Source organism: Carettochelys insculpta, chromosome 12, assembly GCF_033958435.1.
Source record: "Carettochelys insculpta isolate YL-2023 chromosome 12, ASM3395843v1, whole genome shotgun sequence".
NCBI lineage: Eukaryota > Metazoa > Chordata > Testudines > Carettochelyidae > Carettochelys > Carettochelys insculpta.
In genome coordinates, this window is record NC_134148.1 from 20661951 (window position 1) to 20683948 (window position 21998).

General features: G+C 40.1%; 1 protein-coding gene across 2 annotated transcripts in view; it reads right to left on the reverse strand.

The window, feature by feature from the left end:
• The window catches only part of UNC13C (unc-13 homolog C), a 425720-nt gene that overhangs the window by 224621 nt on the left and 179101 nt on the right, over positions 1-21998 (reverse strand). For both annotated transcript variants that reach the window (XM_075006542.1, XM_075006543.1), the window contains 3 exons: positions 18478-18647; positions 15815-15930; positions 13606-13769 (listed from right to left, as the gene is read on the reverse strand). In XM_075006542.1, the coding sequence (XP_074862643.1) occupies positions 13606-13769; positions 15815-15930; positions 18478-18647 (450 nt within the window). The remainder of the gene's footprint in view (positions 1-13605; positions 13770-15814; positions 15931-18477; positions 18648-21998) is intronic.

A 21998-nucleotide genomic window follows, 5' to 3' on the forward strand; every position in this document is an offset into this window, starting at 1 on the left:
TGTCAGTAATAACATTGACTTCAACTGGACAATTCCTGTAAGTGCTACTCAGAGATGAATAAGAGTTTCAGAATTAGGTTCTCTGATTTGTCAGTTGTTTTTGAATCACGGTTAATCATTCTGAATCACAAAGTAGTTTAAAATCATGATAATTAATTAGGTAAATACATTTTGATGTGTAATTAACTAGAAATTTATGTTTCACTTTTAAATCCTCTTAATAAAAGTGAAGTTAAAGACTTATGGCCAATTAAAAGTTAATGTGATTTATGTTCCTTCGTACTTAAGTCCCTTTCTAAAATTAGACATTGAGGTTGTACTGCTGAGTGGATCAATACCTAAATACCTTTAAAAATCTGGGTGTCATGCTTGAAAACCTGAATTAAATGGGTCATTAACATATCGATCATAATCTGCTTAAGGCCTGAGAGTAGGTAAGATTTATGTGTTATTTACACTATTTTTGCATGACTACCTGAAAAATACTTATCATATAAGTTGGCTAAAACATTCCAATTCTGCTTACTCAGGAGTCTAGGTTTCTTGGCATTAGGAGTTCAAAAGAATGAAAATGGTTTAACCAGTGAAAGAGGAGGAAATGGAACATTAGCACTAACTAAAACAGTTCATGAAAACAAGTCCTGTAATGAATTCTAAAAATGTCAACCTCCAAATATAACCAGCTCCTTAGCAGATTACCTTATAATATTTTGCTTTTAAATAACGTAGATATTTCAGCCAGTCACCAACCTTATACCATCATTACAGGAAAGGTATTTGCAAAATTTGTCCTAATTTTGAAAAAAAGTGTATTAAAAATAATGTGAAGCAGGTCTTCGAACGTCAGCAATACATTAGGTACAAGCACTGAATATATCTGTTTCTCTTTCTCTTTCTCCATCTCTATTTCTATTAAACAAACATTTTTGCTAGACAGTTATTCCAGGACAGGAATATTTTCAGTTACTCAGTGGCTGAGCTGACAAGAACTCCAGTGCTGTACATTATAACTATTAGAATTTTCTTATAAACCAAGAAAGACAAAAAAAGAACAATTAAAAATATAACAAATGGGAATGACTGCATGATTTGCATATGTTCCAGGCCACTAAAATAAGTCGTTGCTCATGTTCATAAAAAAACATTCAGTATTCCAGCAGTCCAGGGACATCATCACATTCCAAAAAATGGCAATAATTATTATTGTTTTATAAAATCTATCCTTGGAGGTGTACGTTTGGGTTTCACTGAACAGAGCCTACATTTGCTGCAGAAACAGAATTTTCATTAATTTCATTCTTTGGTTTAATTACCTGGGATGCTATAATCTGATTGTCAGTGGGGATGCAGCCAATAACTGGAAGACTTACTGCACTCTTCTTTCATTTCTAGAGGCCTTGATTTGAAGTAGAGTTGTAAAACAAATCCAGCAATTTTTATATATGAACCTTTTCATAATTATGTTTCAAACATTTGCAAACTATTGAAATTTCACAGACAATTTTAGTTTCACATCAGAAACACAGTAAATAAGAAATTTTTCAGTTTGATTGCAAATAACATCTATTTGAATTAATTTTTTTTATTTTAAATTTTGCATGTGCAGTTGGAAAGGGGCAGATTTTCAAGAGAAAACGGCCAAACAATAAGGCCGTTTCTACACGTGCCATTTTCAAGTGGCATGCTAATACATGGCCTGAAAAATGCTAATGAGGCACGGATGTACATTTCTGGTGCCTCATTAGCATAGGGTCACATGATTTGGAGTCCAGAAGAAGCTCTTCTGGACCCCAAAACAGCGTGTAGAGGAGTGACTCATTAGCATCATTACAGCCATGTCTCATTGGCATTTTTCTTGCCGTTTATTAGCATGCATGCCACTTTCAGCCGAAATGTTTTCTTTTGTGTTAGAAACTTGGCCTTTTAAAAAAAATCTGGCAATCTCCATTTTCAAAGTTTTGGAATTTTGTTTTCAGTTTCTAATTAATGTTTAGCATTAGGGTCACAATAGAAAAATTCAGCCTTTTCTTGGTTTTTCAGTCTTTTCAGCGAGACTTGGACCCTGTATGCCCGCCAGGAAAAGAGGCTGAACGTCTTCCACTTGTGCTGCCTCAGGCGCATCCTTGGAATATCATGGAAGGACAGAGTGACCAACACCGCCATCTTCGAGCAAGCTGGAATCCCAACCATGCACACCCTCCTCAGGCACCGTTGACTCCGCTGGCTTCGCCACATCCACAGGATGAATGATGGAAGGATTCCAAAAGACATCCTGTATGGTGAGCTAGCCTCTGGCAAAAGACCTCCTGGATGCCCCCAGTTGTGCTACAAAGATGTCTGCAAGAGAGACCTCAGAGAGGTAGACATAGAGCTGGACAACTGGGAAGAACTAGCAGATGACCGCAGCAGATGGAGGCAGGGGTTACACAAGGGCCTTCAGAAGGGCAAGATGAAGATCAGACAACTAGCAGAGGAGAAGTGAGCACACAGAAAGCACACTAAGGACTTGCCAGACACCCACCACATCTGCAAGAGATGCAGCAAGGACTGTCACTCTCGTGTGGGCCTTCATAGTCACAGTAGACGCTGTAAATGAAGTCCTCAATTGAAACTATACAGGGCGTGATCCATAGTCTATGCAGACTGAAGGATGTCGTCTACTACTACTACTACTACTACAATAGAAAATGACAATTATGTCATTCTGCATCTCATTTTTCCACAAAAAAAGACTGACTGTATGTGAGGTTGAGACTATATGGTCAGACCTGAGGAAGGGCTACTGCATTATTGCATTCACTGGAGCAGCACGGCACAGAGATTGTGACCAATCACAGCCTTTCTTCTGGCTCCCCAAAGAGGAAATAAACTGCACCAGAAATAGGCTCAGTGCAATTCTTTGGCACAGTTATCCTGGCTAGTGCACTGGGGGTGGTGTAAACTCTCTGTCTCATTTCCACCATCTTCAGCCCACCGGCAAAGAAAAGGGTTCACGTGGCTCTGAGGGGCCTGCTTCACTTCCCACATGGTTACCCCCAGGCAGGGGATTAAGGCAGTGTCGAAAAAGCTGGGCCACAATTTGCACATAATCACTTAATTTAAATGGTGGTGCCTGCAAGAAATGTCCAGGAGGTTAAAGGTCCATACTAGGAAGCTTGATTTAATTCAGTTCCTTTAGTTCTTCATTTTCAAGAGCAATACATTCATTCACCAATGTTAAAAAGGAAGAAATGCTAGAACACCTTGAAATTACTACACATTTTATTACAATGAAAATGTTACACTCACTCTAAAATGGATATTCACTTAACAATACATGAACAAAGGCTTTAGAAACAATAGTCCAGAGATTCTGTTTCTTCGAATGGAAGAAATATAAATTCTTCGTAGCACTTGATGGGTTATAAATTATAAAATTTGCTGCAATTCTCCATGGGCAACTGTTATAACAGTGTTACCTGTACTATTACTGACAGTCAATATTTCATATAATATTTATGGCTTTTTATTTTACTCTACTGTCATATTGTTTTTAGTTTCTGACACAGATTAACTCCAGCCTAGAAGTTTCAAATTACATAATATTCTGAACTTTGGTTTCACCCAGCTTTGGGTTTTGCTTAGAAGATGACGGCACATTTATATAAGGGGGGAAAAAAAGGAAAAAAAAACCAATAAAGAGATATTCTACAGTTATATCTTTGGATTGTATAAAACATTAATTCAGTTTCAAAAGCATAAAATTTGGTTATTAAAGATTTTTATAGGAGAAAAGATTATCAGACAAGACAAGGTGTGCTTACAATTAGCCATACTGATCCAGCTCCTCTCATTTAGAAGCTATTGATACAATTCCATATACTTCTCTGGGGATATACTAATGTAAAATAATTAAGAATGTAACCTGCAAACACTCATACTCATTACACTATTCTCTTAAATTCAGTGGGACTGCTGGTAAACAGGAAATTGAAGGATCAGTCCCACATTCAATAGACTCAGTCCTGGCTGAGCAGTACTTTGTGTGACTAAGGGGACAGGGAGAATAAAAGTGGCTATGCTTTGCCTTTCAGCTTCCTAGATCCTAAAACTGTGGGCTGGCTAAATTGACACTTAAAGTTAGAGCAACCTTTGTGCTGCTCTACTTGCAGCAGCTGGTAATGTTCCTCTAAATGCCCATTCTAATGGCTGTGGATGGCTGGAAACCAGTAGTGCTCTCGCTACTCTTCTACTGGCGAAATATGCATTATTAGCCGAATTTTATGTCCCCTTTACACAGATGGAATGGTGTAAGAAGAACATAGAGAGAACTAGGATCTGGCTCAAAGTATGTTTCTCAACCTTTTAAATTGTGTCACTTCCATAGATTTGGAACTTTTACTGGACTGCTTCTCTGAGTAACGATTAATCAAAATAATTAACCGTTGCAAGCTCAGTCATAGTTTTTTTTTTAAATGCGTCATAAGATAAATTTTCTCTGATTTCCCAGGCTAAATTAGTGTTTTGCTTGTGGGAGCTATTTTAGTCATTTTCCCAGGTGATCAGATTGGCCAAAGCATAGGGGTAAATGATACAGGCTACAAGAATGCCTTAGGATGCATTTCACAAAAGCTACCATATAAGAATACACTATGGCTGTGGCTACACTAGCCCCCACCTTTCGAAAGGGGTATGCTAATGAGCCACTTCGGCAGATGCTAATGAGGCACTTCCATGAATATGCAGTACCTCATTAGCCTAATGGTAGCTGTGTGCATTTTGAAAGTGCTGCTTTTGAAATGCATGCTGCCCATGCAGACAGGGATCTTTTGAAAGGATCCCTGGAATTTGAAAGCCCCTTGTTCCCATTTGGCTTTGGGAAGAAGGGGCCTTCAAAGTCTGGGTGGTCCTTTCGAAAAGCCCTCATCTACATGGACAGGGTGCGTTTCAAAAGTGGCACTTTCGAAATATGCTCAGTCACCATTATGCTAATGAGGTGCTGTATATTTGTGGCAGCACCTCATTAGCATCTGCCAAAGTGGCTCATTAGCATACCTCTTTCAAAAGGCGGGGGCTAGTGTAGCCACAGCCTATATGTAAAACAAACTAAAATGTAAATATCTCCATTTTTTGTAAAGAATGAAACTACAGGCCTTAGAAATGTTTACATTGTTGCACATCATGGTGAAACGGCACTAGATTATCAATGCCAAGCACTCTGTCTTCAGTTCTGCAATAGAATTAACTTGGTGTCAAAACAATTTTAAAAAAAATCTAAACACAGTTTCCTTACTGTATCAACATAGTAGAAATTCCAAGTATGTAACATTTAAATTGCTGGTAATGAGCAAGCTTAGTGGCATATTTTGAGCAGCAGCAGGTTTGCAATTATAGTCTTATATTATGAGGTTTTAGAAAATTAACAAGAGGAAAATCATTTGAAAATATAAAATTTCTTCTATTGCCTTTCTGAGTGTTATTAGATTACATTTCTCCTTTTTCACAAAAATCTGCAAGACAAATGGTTGGGTAGATATACCAGCACCATATCAAATGTGATTTGCAAGGTGGAGCCAAAGTGTCCCAAGGGCTGCACCTACACTTGCAATCCTCTTTCGAAAGAGGCGTGCAAATGAGGGAAATCGAAAATTCAAATGAGGTGCAGATTTACGTATCTGGCACCTCATTTGCATATTATACTTTTGAAAGAGCTTCTTCCAAAAGAAGAAAAGCAGTGCAGATGCTGCTCTTTCAAAAGTAAATCCCATCTTAGAAAGAATACTTCTTCCTTTTCTAATGGGAAGAAGGATTCTTTGGAGGTTGGGGTTTACTTTGAAAAGAGCAGCATCTACACTGCTTTTCTTCTTTCAAAAGAAGCTCTTTTGAAATAATAATATATAAATTAGGTGTCCGATACGTAAATCTGCACCCTATTTGCATTTTCAATTTCCCTCATTTGCATGCCTCTTTCGAAAGAGGATTGCAAGTGTAGAGACAGCTTTAATCTTACATTCCACACAAGAAACCTCATGCTGGTCTGGGAAATAAGGAAAAGCAGTTTGTAGCCTCCTGGTACTGAAGCTTCTAGGGCCCAGCTTACTCCTGGTGTTGGTGAGGGCAGCCCAGCACCCCGCTGCCATGGTAGCTATGGTTCTGGCAGAAGCTGAGGAATAGCTGGAGCATAGGAATGACTGTCTATTCTTCCTCCCTGTTCCCAACATGACTCCCTCATCTACTATGGAAACCTCTCCCCCACCCCATCCCAGGAATATCACCTGTTCTGCCGACTCCTGAGTCAGCCAATGGAGCTCCCTACATCAGGGGTATTTCCAAAGTTTGGCTTGCAATCTGCTTTCAGCTATTTTTCTTAGTGCATCTTTGTAGCTAAAGCACAGGGGAGAATTCTCCCCCTTGCCCCCAAAAAAATAAGTAGTCTTGGGAAGAGGAGTCATTGAAATCAGGGTCTCACCCCATCTGTTGCCTTGAACGAATGAAGCACTGAAATACATATTCAGTGCCTCATTAGCATGCGGGTGGCCGTGGCACTTCAAAATTGACACGGCTCACCGCTGAGCGGCTCGTCCAGATGGGGCTCCTTTTCAAAAGGACCCCGCCTACTTCGAAGTCCCCTTATTCCTACGCGCAGAATGGAATAAGGGGACTTCGAAGTAGGTGGGGTCCTTTCGAAAAGGAGCCCGGTCTGGACGAGCTGTGTCAATTTTGAAGTGCCACAGCCACCCACTTGCTAATGAGGCACTGAATATGTATTTCAGCGCTTCATTAGTAAACTTCGAAATGGGCATTTCGAAGTTTTTGGCTCGTGTAGACAGCCTGAGAGACAGACAGTCCACAGCATTAGTGGATATAATCAGCACCCTCTTATCAGTCAGTATGAGGACTCCAGAGAGACTATTCTCAAACTATTGGCTGCCTTTTGATTGTTGAATCCAGAGAAGGTAGGCACATGGTGACTCTTGTATCTCATCTAGGAAGGCATTGGAGACAGCAACCTATGCCTTGGCTCAGCTCTCAAGTGGTGGTTCTTCCTACCCATGTTAGAAGTCATTGACGCTGGAATAGAGGCAGACAACTGGAGCTTCTCTGTCAATGTAACAGGGGAACTTGGGGTGGAATGTCAGCTCACAAGGACACTAATGGGCAGGGAAGGAGAACAGAGTCCTCCTTTCAGTGTCCAAGGAAGCTTGTCTAGAGTGCATCAGGAGGAAAACTTTAGGCTGACTTCTTTTTGGGTCCACTTGAGAAGTAGTAAAATGCAACACAACTGAAACTGGATTGTAAAATGCCCAACACTAAAACTTCAGGGGAGAGTCAGGTTTAAAATGTCAGAAGCCAAATCTCTAAACTTTAAACATGCAGGCGTTTAGTCTTCAACTAGAATCACACTAAAAGAAGAACTCTCTGTGTGTGTGCTGCCAATCGGCAGAGAGAGACCACTGTTTTGTGGGGCCCCGGGCCAGAGCAAGTGGGATCTCCTCCCTACTCCTTCCATCTGCAGTCCAACCTACCTTCTCCCTGGTGATCCTGCCAGGGTGTGAAGGTTTGCCCCACTCCTCCCATCTAGTGCTCCTGATGGGGAGTGGGGGAAGCCCCCACACCCTGAACCTGCTTCTTTGCAGGAGTGCTAGTTGGGCAGAGCAGGACAAGCTTCCACACCCCCACACTCTTCCCCACTGGCAGGTGGGGAGGGGTGCAGTGGCAACCATTTTTCTAGAACCCCAGCTGGCTCAGGTCCGGGGGCATTGGCCACTGCCAATGGGCAGAAAGACCAGCTTACATCCAACTAACATGAAACTATCACAGAGAAGCAGGCTTGCATCTGGCTACCATTGCCAATAAGAAGGGCCTGAGGGCTGATGGGACTGACTCTGCCCTCCATGCCCTGTGATAAGAGTGCGTACAGCTATCCGGGCTATGTCTACACTACAAACCACAGTGTCATCATGCAGCTGTGGGTGAAAAGCAGGCTGGGTCTGCGCTGGGATGCATAGTTACACTTGCCAAAGAAAGGTTCTGGCAGAAGGATGTAGCTGGAAAAATGTTCAGCAGCTCCTTCTTCTGCCTGATCCTTTCCCTGCTGCATCTAATACCAAAACCAGAGTCTTTCCCTGGGGAGGAAAATGGCCCGAGTAGCAGGGAGCTGCCACAGTCTTTTTCAACTCTCAGGCCCTTCCTCTGCCACAGTCTTTCCCTGAAGCAGAGAAGGACTCCAGTGGCAGAGAAGTAACAGAGCCTTTCCCCATTGTCTCCCCTGGTGGCGTGTGTGCTCACTGCAGGAGTCTCTTCTTGCAGAAGGAAAATGCTTCAGCAACAGGAAGGTAATGAGAACCACACATCTTAAAAGAGCAGCAGAGACAGGGAAGCCCAGCTTTGTTGAGTACAGATCATGTAGGGTATGGGCTCAGTTACACCTTGTCTTACCTAAACTGCCTTACCAGCTTCCCTACTATTTATGCTGCCGCTAAGGGGTCTTTGCAGGCATTTCTCTGTACTCTGCCTGTGTCTTCCAATGGTGTGGACATACTCTTTCGCAACACTGAAGGCCAAAGAAATCTGATTTGCACACATCATGTGTGTGCACACCATGTAGGAGTAGAATTCATATGTGCAGTCACTCCAAGAACCAGTAGCTCAAGGCAGGAGGGGACAGTTATAGTGAAGGAAGTGCAGCTGAAGTTACTGTAGAACAGCAGGTCTGGAGGCAGGAGTTCTCAACTGACCTAGAGAATTGCTTCTGTACTGGTAGTGGCTTAGTAAGCCTCTTCCCACTGTCCCATCTACAGCTATTGCGCCTTCGACCATTCCTGGAAGGATCAGGTCTGAGGATGAAAGGCTTTCTGTGGCCACTTAATACCTCTTTTGAGAACACCAACAAAGGTGTCAATTGTTTTGGTGTTTTTTGTGAATTTTATCATAAGACATTCAATCCACAGCCTGCAAACCAGAGCTTGGAGTGTCAAATGCCTATGAAGTGTTCCTCTGAGCCAAATAATTACATTCACATTCTCTTTCAGCTGTATACTGGAAAATTGCTTTGCTTTTAGACTGAAGAAGTATTTACCACATGGAATCTGCTCTTTATGAAGATCACTCAATTCTCCAACTCAAGAAAATGCAACTTTTCTCTTAGTTGTTAAAGACACTTCACACAAAGATGTCTTTTCATAAACATAAGCAAAGCCAATTGATGATCACCCGCAAAGAAAACTCCCTGTAGAAGAGCTACAGTGTTTTTACCAAGATGCTTTCTTGAGTGGTAGACTGCACATATTCTCATGAGTTGCCTGTTAGATTTGGCTGAATAATTCACACAAAAATTTAATGATAAATTATCTGTTTTTATTTCTGAATTGTTTCCAATTTTGCCAACATGCTCATTATTAAAATTAATTATTGCCAATTAATTTAACCAAATAATACTTGGGCTGTAACTTACATATGAGTCATTCATTGTGAGCACACAAAATTTAAACTGTGATGAACTACTTTTCTCCAACTGTAGGATTATAACTCTTAGGCTACGTCTACACGTGCACCCAACTTCGAAATAGCTTATTTCGATGTTGCGACATCGAAATAGGCTATTTCGATGAATAACGTCTACACGTCCTCCAGGGCTGGCAACGTCGATGTTCAACTTCGACGTTGCTCAGCCCAACATCGAAATAGGCACAGCGAGGGAACGTCTACACGGCAAAGTAGCACACATCGAAATAAGGGAGCCAGGCACAGCTGCAGACAGGGTCACGGGGCGGACTCAACAGCAAGTCGCTCCCTTAAAGGGCCCCTCCCAGACACACTTTCATTAAACAGTGCAAGATACACAGAGCCAACAACTAGTTGCAGACCCTGTATATGCAGCACGGACCCCCAGCTGCAGCAGCAGCAGCCAGAAGCCCTGGGCTAAGGGCTGCTGCCCACGGTGACCACAGAGCCCCGCAAGGGCTGGAGAGAGAGTATCTCTCAACCCCCCAGCTGATGGCCGCCATGGAGGACCCCGCTATTTCGATGTTGCGGGACGCGGATCGTCTACACGTCCCTACTTCGATGTTGAACGTCGAAGTAGGGCGCTATTCCCATCCGCTCATGGGGTTAGCGACTTCGACGTCTCGCCGCCTAACGTCGATTTCAACTTCGAAATAGCGCCCAACACGTGTAGACGTGACGGGCGCTATTTCGAAGTTACTGCCGCTACTTCGAAGTAGCGTGCACGTGTAGACGCAGCCTTAGTCTCCAGTGTCTGATGAAACATGATTAGGAATCAAATTCTTATTCCATAGCGTTCTACAATATTTACTTTATAATATCTAGTTTGGTATTCCTGACACTAGATTCAGTCCATAGAATACATATAGACAGGAAACATGAAAAGGCAGCAAACCGATCTAAGCCAGTTCATAAAAAAAGTGAATGAAGATTCTTAGAAAATGCTTTGCAGTATTTGTTCTGTTTCTCTTCCTTTTTATGAAGAAAGTAGTCTGTTCTTACATTGTTTATCCACTGAAATTGCATTTTCCTCTTTAAATGAAAAATTAATCTATTTTTACTACTACTAAATGAGAACCTTAATCCAATAGAACCAAACATTCAACACTAGCTTATATCACATTTGAATCTGAGAAAGAGTTAGATTTAAACAACCCTGTGGAAAAACGGCAGTGCTCCCAAACCTTCTAACAGATTTTTCATCTAGCCATCATGAACTAAAATATAGACATTTTTCAGTGAATGGTCTCTGACTGATACATATCTACCCCAACCCCCAGTGAAATAACCGGTCATGCACAAGGGGTAGGGAGAAGGGAAATTTATGATGAGAATTAAACCTGCTTTTCATGATAAAGGCATTTAACCCCATGGTCTTAATTCTCAAGAGATCATCATGGAGCCTAACCAATATTGTTTTTTATTTCATTAAGAAAGTGAATGCAGTAGACACCGTACACTTCAGGTTTTATATTTTGAAATAAATGTCATTTCTTTTAAATGACTTGGTCCTAAATCATTTACAGGAATAGAATAAATCTAGCTATAAAACTGTAATAGTGCATTAAGTAATAATTCACTGCTTTAAGCAAGATGTAAAGATGTACAAAGCTAATGGAAAAATAAAGGAGAGAAGGTAAATGCACTTAATAGTTGAAGCAAGGGACTGGGAATCAGAAGTTTAGGTTTTATGTATGCATATCTTGGTACCCATGTTATATGTAGGGAAGCTCATGCACAAGATATTTAATACTGTCAGATTTAACTAATTCATTTGTCTAGTGTGCCTTGAGGTCCATCGAGGAATTCCACTAAATAGAAAAATCCCCTTCAAACCTGAAGATAGGGATCCAGTATAATATTTAACAATAATCTGCTATAAATAAAAAAATAACCATTGGAACTTTGGGGTTTATGTGTCTTAGCATTATAAGAGAAGACATTATGTTTTTAGAATATATTATCAACAAATGGTGGAAATAAGTCCTGAATCATAATAAGAACATCTATAACAGCAACTACTGTCGTATTAATGAATTTAATAATTTTCACCTGGATTTCCATAAGCGTACAGGCTGCACCTCCCAAATCCAGGACTCTCTCATCTGCCAACCAGACCATGGATGTTCCAGGACCAGAGAGTACCAGGGCCAGGGCTGGTGCAGCATCCGTGGGGCTGAGGCTGGTGTCCTGCAGCCTGGCCACAGCCAGTGTCCCTGGGGCTGGGATGAGTGTCCACATAGATGGGATGGGGGCTGGCCTGTAGCTGGTGTCTGCACAACTGGGGACGGGGCTGGCCTCCGGAAGCCCATCCAGGGCCAAGAGCAGGAGCTGGAGCTGAGGGTGGGAGTGGCCTCTGGCAGCCCAGCCAGGTGTGGAGCGAAAGTTGGGGCTGGAGCAGTGCACGGAGCAGCAGACAGGGCTGGGGCAGCATCCCACAGCCCAGCTGGAGCTGGAGACACGGCTGGCAGCAGCTGGGGTTGAAGGACAGCCAGCAGTGGGAAGAGGCAGCATTCTGGAAGGTCAAAAGCAAGGGAACTTCCCTGGTCTGTCTAATTCCCTCAGTCAGAATGGGTCAGATCCCAAGGGAGGTCCAATCCATACTTGAAAACAGAATTTACTCTCCTTTAATCTCCAGACTCAAAGATGCTTAAGTTAGGGGCCTTGTTCCAAAGTGACCAAAGGGTATTTTAATCTGAATGATCTAGTGAAGACTAGAAATCACCTACAAGTTTTAAAAGCTGTGGTGAGCACACCTTGTGTGTGTGTGTGTGTGTGTGTATTGTGACAGGGTAATGCCTGGGTGGTGAGTACAAGAGGGAAAAGAAGGGCTGGCAAACAAGCAGAGTGGGAACAGCTGGGGAGGAAGCTGCCCTGGGTCAGTTGGGGTCAGCTGGTCCCACTTAAGACTGCCTTTTAAAAACATCCTTTGCCCAATGAGAGGGGAGGGTGATTGGGGAGAGCACAGGAGGTGAGTGGAGAGAAGCAAGGGGAGTTTTCTAGAAGCAGCAGAGGAGGGGTGGAGTACTCAGCAGCAAGTGGCTAAGGTCCATATCCAGGTGGCCCTGAGATTCAGCGTGAGGCCAGAATGGACTGATCACATAGGGGGAGCCGATCCAGGAGGGGCAACGTGCTGCTGCCACTACCTGGAGGAGGTACGGGAGCGGGAATTGTCTGGGGAAGTGGCCCAGGGAGGAGACCTGCAGTATCCATGGTGTGGGGAGCCCTTCCCCACCAGTAGCAGACACACAGGGTCCCTGGGCTGGAACCTGGAATGAGTGGGTGGGGCCCAGGTTCCCCCCAGACCACCACTGCCCCCCCCGTCTTAAGAAGGGCAAAAGCGTCCTGGGTGTGGGGCTACTGGACTGAACAGAGGCCCAGAGTCCAGGAACGAGGTTAGCCTTACCACAGTATATAAAAAATTGTGAAAACAAACTGTTGTCCTGCCGATATTACGTTTTCTGTACTTCTAGGACTGACGTTGTATCATTATATTTACTTGATTTATTGACTCATCCAACAATAATTTGGTTTGAGTGAAAGCCAAATGATGAACATGGGAGTGCTACCACTGAGTTCAATAGGCTCTGGATCTGACCCCCACAGATTATGATGGTATATTGGTAAAAATACTGTGTGGATAGAAATAACAGCTAATAAAAACACTTTCACATTTCTACAGGTAACTGTGAAGTACTTCACTCTGGCTAGGTCTACATGAGAAGCATGTGTCCACAGAAGTTACTGTCAAAAGAGGTATTCCGACAAATCTGCCATCAACAGATTGTGTGTACACATAAAAGCGGATCAATCTTTTGATCCACTCTGTTGACAAAAGCCCCACCTCGCACCCCTGGAGTGTGTACACAGCTTTTTTGTCGACAGTTTCTATTGCATTTTGTGTGTAGATGCTCTGTGAGTTTTGTCATCAAACCCCCCATTTTGTCTGCAAAACTCTGTAGTGTAGATGTAGACTCTGGGTATTCTTTGAGAAACAGATTTAAGTGACAGGCTTTTTAAAATCAGAGTTGCATTTGAAACGAAGAAACGACATGAAGATCTTGAATTTTTGACTCCCTGCCAATAGCAAAAGTTTGTAAAAATTAGAAATGATAAACTTACGTCATAGCTTGATAAATATCTTCAATTCCATAACGCATTGCAAATTCATCTACAATTTCTTGGGCAGCAGCATCAAAGTACACTTTCCAAGCTTCATCTCCTTTCACTTCAGGGATTTTTACAACACCATTAGATTTAACTTCAGTCAAGTAATGGAATAGGTTCTAAAGGTAAGAGATTTTTTCAAATTAATGGGAAACTAAAAGATATATGTGACTTTGTGTAGGGGTATTCTATATTATAAAATATTTTTCATTGTGTTAGTAATTGCAAATTTTGTTTGCCTCTGCAATTACTATACCAAACTAATCATCATATGGGAGAGGACAGACTAAAGCTTTAAGTGTATTGTTGTAATGGAGCTCATCCAAATGCAGGTTAGTGATTCAGCAGTCTAATCTATCTCCTTGACATGAGGTCATTGCAGTTAACCACTGCCAACAGAGACAGTTCTAATGCTGTACAAAATACTTCAGAAACTTTCTCTTTTGTCTTATGTGCCCTTGCTAATGAATTATACCACTATGTTATAACGCTCAAACTGTCTAGTCGCTTGATTTTGATTTCTAACCAATGAATTTCAAGTTTTATGATTTAATTCTGAGTTATAGGCAATCTATTAAGAATATCTCAAAAAATACTCAAGGAACAAAGGGACAGAGTAAGGATAGGAGTTTAGCAACCTTTGCAGCAAGAGCTAGCACTTCATTTGGAAGCAATGGCAGAGAATTCAATCTTTTCAGTTTGCCTTCTTAGCTACAAATAAACCCAAACCCAGGAGTGTTTCATTCGGTTACCTGGATACTTTTAATGACAAAAGACAATCAGCCATTTGAGATCATATCACTTTACCTTTATACAACCACTTCTCTCCAACTGATCCTGTATCATCAATGTCATTGGAATTCTGACATTCACTTCAAAGTGAAACTGGTCTGGCTCCTTTACAATTTAGATATACACACTGTGTATGAAGAGAAATGCCCAGTGCAACTGTAGCTTACAGACAATTTTGTAATACCCTTTAAAGTGTTAGTAGTGTACCTTTCATATTATACCCAAACAAAGTTTATCTAGTTTGCTTATACTTTGGGCATTAAGATTCAGTAGTGGGCCAGCGTGAAGCAAACAGGAATTATGGGACAAAGAGATGTTCTCAGGTAGCTGCTGCTTTTATTTGTGATTGATTTTCTCTTCACCATAAGTCAACAGCAGCCTAGTCTTGGTGCTGCTTGTTTCTCCCCATCATTCTCGGGAATTCTTCCACCTGTCCTCAGAGTACTGTGTTCCTGCGACATTGCAGAACTGTTGCAGGGATACCAATGCTCACCTGCCTGTGCTGCTGTGCATTGTGAGACACCCTTCACTGAACTGCAGGATCAACCATTGTCTTCTGTTTACACAGTGAACAGAGAGTCTCCCTCACACCCCATATCCTATTTTTCATATAATTTATTCTCACTTATATCCAAGTCCTAACCAGAAATGAACCATACAAGTTAACAGTTAAAATTTGAAATCAATACTTTTTTCTAAGGATATTGCTATGGCAGGAAGAAGATACCAAAAGTCTTAATATTTTGCAAGAGGCTTTCCTAATCCTATTTAGAGCTCTGAGAACACAATTTGGTGCTCAACTACTATTATAGGCAAAGTCCTAATGAAACAGGGATTCTGAATGAGGAAGAACTGGCCAGTCTGGTCCTAGCAGGGCGAATACTTTTCCCTATGGACTGGTCTAGCCAGTGTATCAACTATCTGGATTTCATGGCTCCCATGGATGATGTGGGAACATATGTATTCTGGAAGGTTTTTTAAAATAATTTAAAGATAAATAAATTCAATCCCAGAATTCTCAATGACATTAACAAGCATGTGACTAGCATTTTTAAAATACTGAATGTAGAGAGCTGCAGAATCAAAGCTTAGGAGGTCACATACCAATTTCACCTCTTTCTGCTGTCTAACCACTTGGCAAGACCAACCTGCTGAGGTAGTAGCATATCAGTCTCTCCTCCTTGGAAACAATGACTTTGAATCTGATCATGAGATTCAACTACTGAGACTAACGCCAGGGTTTGAACTGAAAAACCTATTGTAGTCAAACTAAATACATCATCCTTGTATTCTTCATATCCCTATATTCTCCATTTACCTAATTAATCTGCAGCAAAATGACCTTGTACGTGAACAAACTTCACCAACATACCTCATGTAAACATGTGTATTGAACATGGTATGGAGCAACTTTCTCCTCTCCTTTTATTTCAACATTGATTTTCAACCTAATGGCACCAGAGACTGCTGATTTATCTGTTCGTTTTTCTGGTGAACAGAAAAATAATTGTTAGTTGCCATGAAGATATTTCTGTCAAAACAGAGAAAGGCTACTGAAGCTCTAAAATTTGTTTTCATCCAAATAATGCTTTCTGTGCCTCAGAAGTCCAGATGTTGACACAATATACAATGATTTTCACAGAAAGGAATTTCTAATGTAATATCATTCTTTATATCTTTGTAAGCCTGAATTCCCATATGGTCCAAGCTATGGTGCAGAATATCTTACAGTGAAGTAACAAATTTCCCATACATTTTCACCCAAACATAGTCTAAATACACTAGTTGGTATACGACCTATTTTATTTGAAAGGAAATGAGTTAATTCTCCGACTCCTAATTTACTATTTTTTTAATTATTACTCCTCCTCCTTCTCCCTCCCTCCCCACCCTGCCAAGGCATCCTCATTTTCACCAACAGCCTCAGAGACACCCATTCCAGGGGAAAGTTGTTTGCATAGGCAGGATTCCTCAACTGGGACTGAATCATACTGAAGAAAAGACCTGGAGAACTTTGCACAAAGCCTTGTATCTTAGTCTGTCTAGTTACTACTGCGCCTTATTACAGCTGTTCTTCGATTTCACCTATTATTATTCCAGTCCTTCCCAGCATAGTAATTTAACAAGCATTAAATTGGGATTTTTTAGATAATTTTTCTGTACAGTGCTGTGATACAAATCATGAATGAAGGGAATGCTTCATGTGATGTGATGTGTGCGCACATGCATATACACTAGACTGTTATATAGCATCCTCCTTTTTCAGGCTATGTTTAGACCGCATATATTTACGACATTTTTTACGCAGTTTGCACAATGCAAATTGCTTCAATTATTTTGGAATACATTATTCCAAACTTGGAGCTGTCCAAATGGCTCTGAAGTTCAGAATAAATGGCTATTCCAAAAGTTCTGTTACCCCTCTCACAATGAAAGGTAGTGGAACCGAAATACCGCACTCAAAATGGCAGCGCTAGTTTGAGTTCAGGGAAAAGCCACGGAGTTGCACCTGCATGCTAAACATGGACTAAGAGATTACAATTAACAACAGCCACTTACAAAGTATATTGAAGAAGACGGTTAAAAGCTTTGTATTCCATTCTTTTTGTTTCTTTTCTCCAGTTATACAGCAAATGTGTGTATTTTGCAACAATAAATTGCTTCCACTCAAATCAGGTAAGTAACTATTTACAGGCATCAGGTTTTTTTCAGTTGCACCTATGTTATTGTATCAGTATCATCCATTGAAAGAAATTAAGGATTTTTTTTCAGGATGACAGTTACTTGGTTTTCTTATTTAAAATTATACTGTGTACAAATATAAAAATAACATGTGGCTAAAAGATTCAATTTGCTGCAAAGAATCAAACACTTTTTTTATTTACATGTCCATATACTTCTATGGCTAATGAAACAATAAATAGAACTTTGGAGAAATAAAGGTATTACATTGCATGATAAAGATTTTTGCTGAGAAAACGTGTTCTAACTTTGGCAAATTTGTTGTTACATAATTTACCTTTTGCAGGACAGGCACACTAGATAAATATAAATACACTAACAATACTTGTCAGACAAATAGGGGAGGGTAGTATCTGAGCTGTTACTCGCTTTTAAAAAAACAATATTGTATTCCCATCTTTACCTATGCTAAAATCTACTTCAAAATACAAGGATTAATTATTTAAACAATTACAAATTGGCACATAAAGTGAAATCATGTGCCTCATTCTCCTCTCTGTTACCTGGGTATCAATTAGAAGAGAGTCCAATTATAACAGAATAGAAGGGAAATGCCAAAGGAAAATTAGACCCCAGACTTTACATAAGCATATGCTAAAGGATAACATGGTTATTACTGGATTATTGGTATGCAAATACCTTTATATGTTTTTCTGCAGATATTTGAAGATTCATTGAACATATGATGAGGTATGAATAATGTGATATAAGGTATTTGTGGATAGGTGTTGTAAAATTATCAACCACATCCTTTGAAAGAATCTCATTTTGAATTATATAAGAAACATCTTTTGGAGGAAGAATTGCTTTAATTGGCCTATTATTTAATATTTACAAAGTTTTATTTCTCTTAAATCTGACTCAGAAGTGAGATTTAATTCCATCTTGACCTGAACCTGGAATCCAAAAAGGAGTATAATTTTAGATATTAATAGGGAGACTAATAGAAATCCCCATGTAGATATTGAATGATGATGGAGTTACATGCACCTTACACTTATCTGCCATGTAGTCCTAGGCATCTAATAAGAAAGTTGCCACCACATTAAGACCATATCAAATGTCTCTTGTCCTCCTTTGGACATAGTTGAACAATTATTTCTCTAAAATTTGACTGAAAAGTGAGCTCTAATTTTACCCTTTAAAATCTAGAATCCAAAACCGAGTATAATTTTATATATTAAGAGAAGTATTATTCCCACACAACTAATACACATTATAAAGTTCACAACACTGAACGTGTTGAGATTTTAGCTAAATTAATTTGAGGAAGTAACATAAAATGGTTAATACCTAAGTTGTACCATACATCCATTTCTCCACTGAGTGTTCTCACTTCAATAATAGTTTGTCCCAGAAAGTCATCTGATTCCTTTTTGAAATGTTGCTTTACTCTAGATTTAATGTCATCATCTTCATCCCAGACTCTCACTTTTATTCTGTCTGTGGAGTTATGGCATTCACTGTAAAATAACACACAATAAGATACAGGTTTTAATACATGTTTTCAGACTTATGAAGGGCTGTTTATTATTTCTTATCAGTTGTATATTGCAGTGACTAGGAACCCCAGTCACTGCCTATACTTCACTGTACTAGGTACTATTGAAACACAGAACAAAGACAATCCCTGCCCAAAGAGTTTATAATTTAAAACACAAGACATCATCTGATAGGGGAAGATAATGCAGAAGGAGATAGGGAAAAAAGTAGCAGAAGCCTTCAAAACACAACTAATTTGTTGAGATGTCTTACTTTCTTCCATGGATGTCTCAACACTGATGAAAACCCCCTTCTTTGGCTACATTTACACTAGCGTGTTTTTTTTTTTTTGAAAAAGGCAGGGCTCTTTTGAAAAATCCCATGGAGTGTCTACACACAAAATTAATTCTTTCTATATTAAATTGGAAGAATGCAGTACTTTTTCCAACAGTCCTCTTCCTCTCCTAGATGAGGAAAAGATCAATTTTCTGAAGAATTCTTTTTTGAAAGAAAAAATGTGTAGACACCACATGGACCTTTTTTTTGAAAGAGCAGTTCTTGTGGCACCAGATTTTTTGATCCCTCACCTGTTCTTTCAAAAAAGCACAGGCTGCATGGACACTCTGTATTGAAAGAGCAGATTGATTTTTTTCTATCTGTTTTTTTGTGTGTGGATGTGCTCTTTTCAAAGTTTTTTTCTGAAGAGCTCTTCCAGAACTTCTGTCAAAGGATTGCTGTAGTGTAGATATAGCCTTTGGTAAAGACCCCAGGACAAAATAGGAAGAGGGATTCTTTTGAATACTGCATTTATTTCTGGAGGAACCCCATCTACATGGCTGTTTTTGCTTTCGAAAAAGTCTCTTCCAAAATGAGATTGGAAGAGATTAGGCAAAAGAAGTACTATTTCCTGCAGTTGCATTCCCCTTTTGAAAGGAGAATATAGTGCAGATGCAGCCTAAGTGGTAAGAATTACAACTACAAGAGCCAATCAATAAGTAAATATGACACACCTTTTACTTTGCTTCTTTGTAACTATTATTTGGGTATCACAAGAACAGCTGTGTTAAATCAGTTGCTAAATTTTTAAACTATATGGTGCAACCTTATAACAAATATGGTCTTTCTATAACCACATTGAAAACGCTGAACATTCCTCTTGAGCCAGAATCAAAGAGCAGAAGCCTCCATTAACTGTAGACCTAACAGTCACATGTTCCATCTAAATTTCATTACAATAGTGTCACACCAAGCTTGTAAGAGGAAACCACAATCTAATGCTGCCCACTGCCACCAGATAAAAGCAAGCAGATCTCAAGACTGGTAAAGAAAACTTAGTTAACAGCCTTTCATCTGGCAAGAAACTGCTTATCAATAATTGAGGTTGTGAAATCCTCATTCTGTGAAGACTGTACTCTGTTTTCTGTATATCTCTGCTTGGTATGTAATTGTTTCTGTCTGCTGTATAATTAATTTTGCTAGGTGTAAATCAAATTAAGGTGATGGGGTCAAATTGGTTAAGTAATTCTGTAAGGTTTTTTCAGTGGCACAGATCCTGATTCCCACAGGGAATTACACCCTGAACCATAGGAACTGGGTAAGGGTGGGAGTTTAAATTAACAGGGTCACGCCTTGAGTCCTAGTGATTGGGAAAAGGTGTGTGTGTGTGCGTGTCCCTGAAGTGTGGAAGGGATAAAGAAATTTGTGTGGGTAACAATTGGGCTTTGGTAATGAATAAATAATAATTCACCAGTGTTCTCTAAAATATTGCTCAGTTTCCTGGACAAAGTCCCCAGATTGCATTTGTAGCATAAATCCAGTATTTGCACACACCGAGAAACTTAAATGAGAACATTTTCATATGCACTAAAGTTAAGAGAGACATAACACTCAAACAAGGTTGGAGTAAAGATGGAAAAAGAATGATTATTCTTTTATTTTCCCGATTCCTAACTTGCTGCCATATTTTATTCTCCTGGAGGCATTCTAACCATACAATCATAGAATATTAGAACTGGACGGGAACTCGAGAGGTCATCAAGTCCCTCCCCTGCCCTCACAGATATCTATCAGGAGGATCCCTCTTCTTCCCTGGCTACAGAGTCCCGACCCAATGTACTAAAGAGTTTTCCTCAAGCTTTGCCCATTCTGAAGACCTCTTCCCATTTTCCACAGACGCTCTTCCCTTCTGTTCCTACTAGAGAAGCATCTAGCCTAGCAATGCATTTTAATTAATAAGGCTAATAAAACTTTTCAGCTTACATCTGCATGTGAAAGCCAGCATAACCAGTTGCTTTCATCTCACTGATATACCCAAAATATCATTACTCTCTTGTAGCTGCTTTCACAGATTAAGTTAATTGGGGTAAGAAAATATAAAACACTATGTGGTTATTTTAGTGCTTGATCTGTGCAGCTGAGTAGCTAAAACATTGATTTGTTTTCAGAACGAATCTAAAAACTCTGAAGAATATTTCCTGGTTGGCTGTTCTAAGGAACGACTTCATAACTGGTGTGATAAGAGGTGCTTTTTAAATGATATAGCAGCTTGTGGCAAATCTAGGTCAATGACTAATGAAATCAGTTTATTGGTGTTTTCTGTATGCGATTAATTATTTCCTCTCTTTTTCTGATGAAAGCCAACATACTTCCATACAGCCATCCTACTTACTAGAATATACAGTTTAAAATAACAGAGCCAAATCCTGAGACCTTAGTATGAGTATTCATGTGAGAAAAGTGATTTGTATGTTTAAGAGTCTGCAGGACTGGATCCTTGTGAGGTAATTAAAATGAGAGTTAAAGCATTTTCCAAGTTCACATCCTATAATAAAATAAGGTAGTGTGCAATGGAGATTGAAAGATCTTTCCTTCTTTCTCTAAATTTTTCAAGCACTCCATTTTTTGGTGGGTGTCAAGAGCTTGCTACTGAATTAGGAATGTATTTCAATTACATATATTTTGGTTTGATGTCCACAGAGCTGAATTAAATATACTAAAAGAATTGCAAGAGAGGGTGTAAAGGCTTTTACACCTCCACGCTGCCACTCCCATAGCAGAGGCAAGGTGGCAGGTCAAAGCAAAGAGAACCATGACATTCCAATATAACACCAATCTTCGTTTAATTTTAGCTGCCCTAGAGCTGCTTGCAGCTAGCATAAATACGATGAGCAGTATGTATCTGACAAAGTGGGTCTTTGCCCATAAAAGCTTATGCTCCTATATATTAGTCTATAAGGTACCCCAGGACTTCTTGTTGTTTTTAAGATCAGCACTGAGGATGACCTTGGAGCTGGGGAGCCAGCCATGAACCCTGCTTCAGAGGAGTACAACTC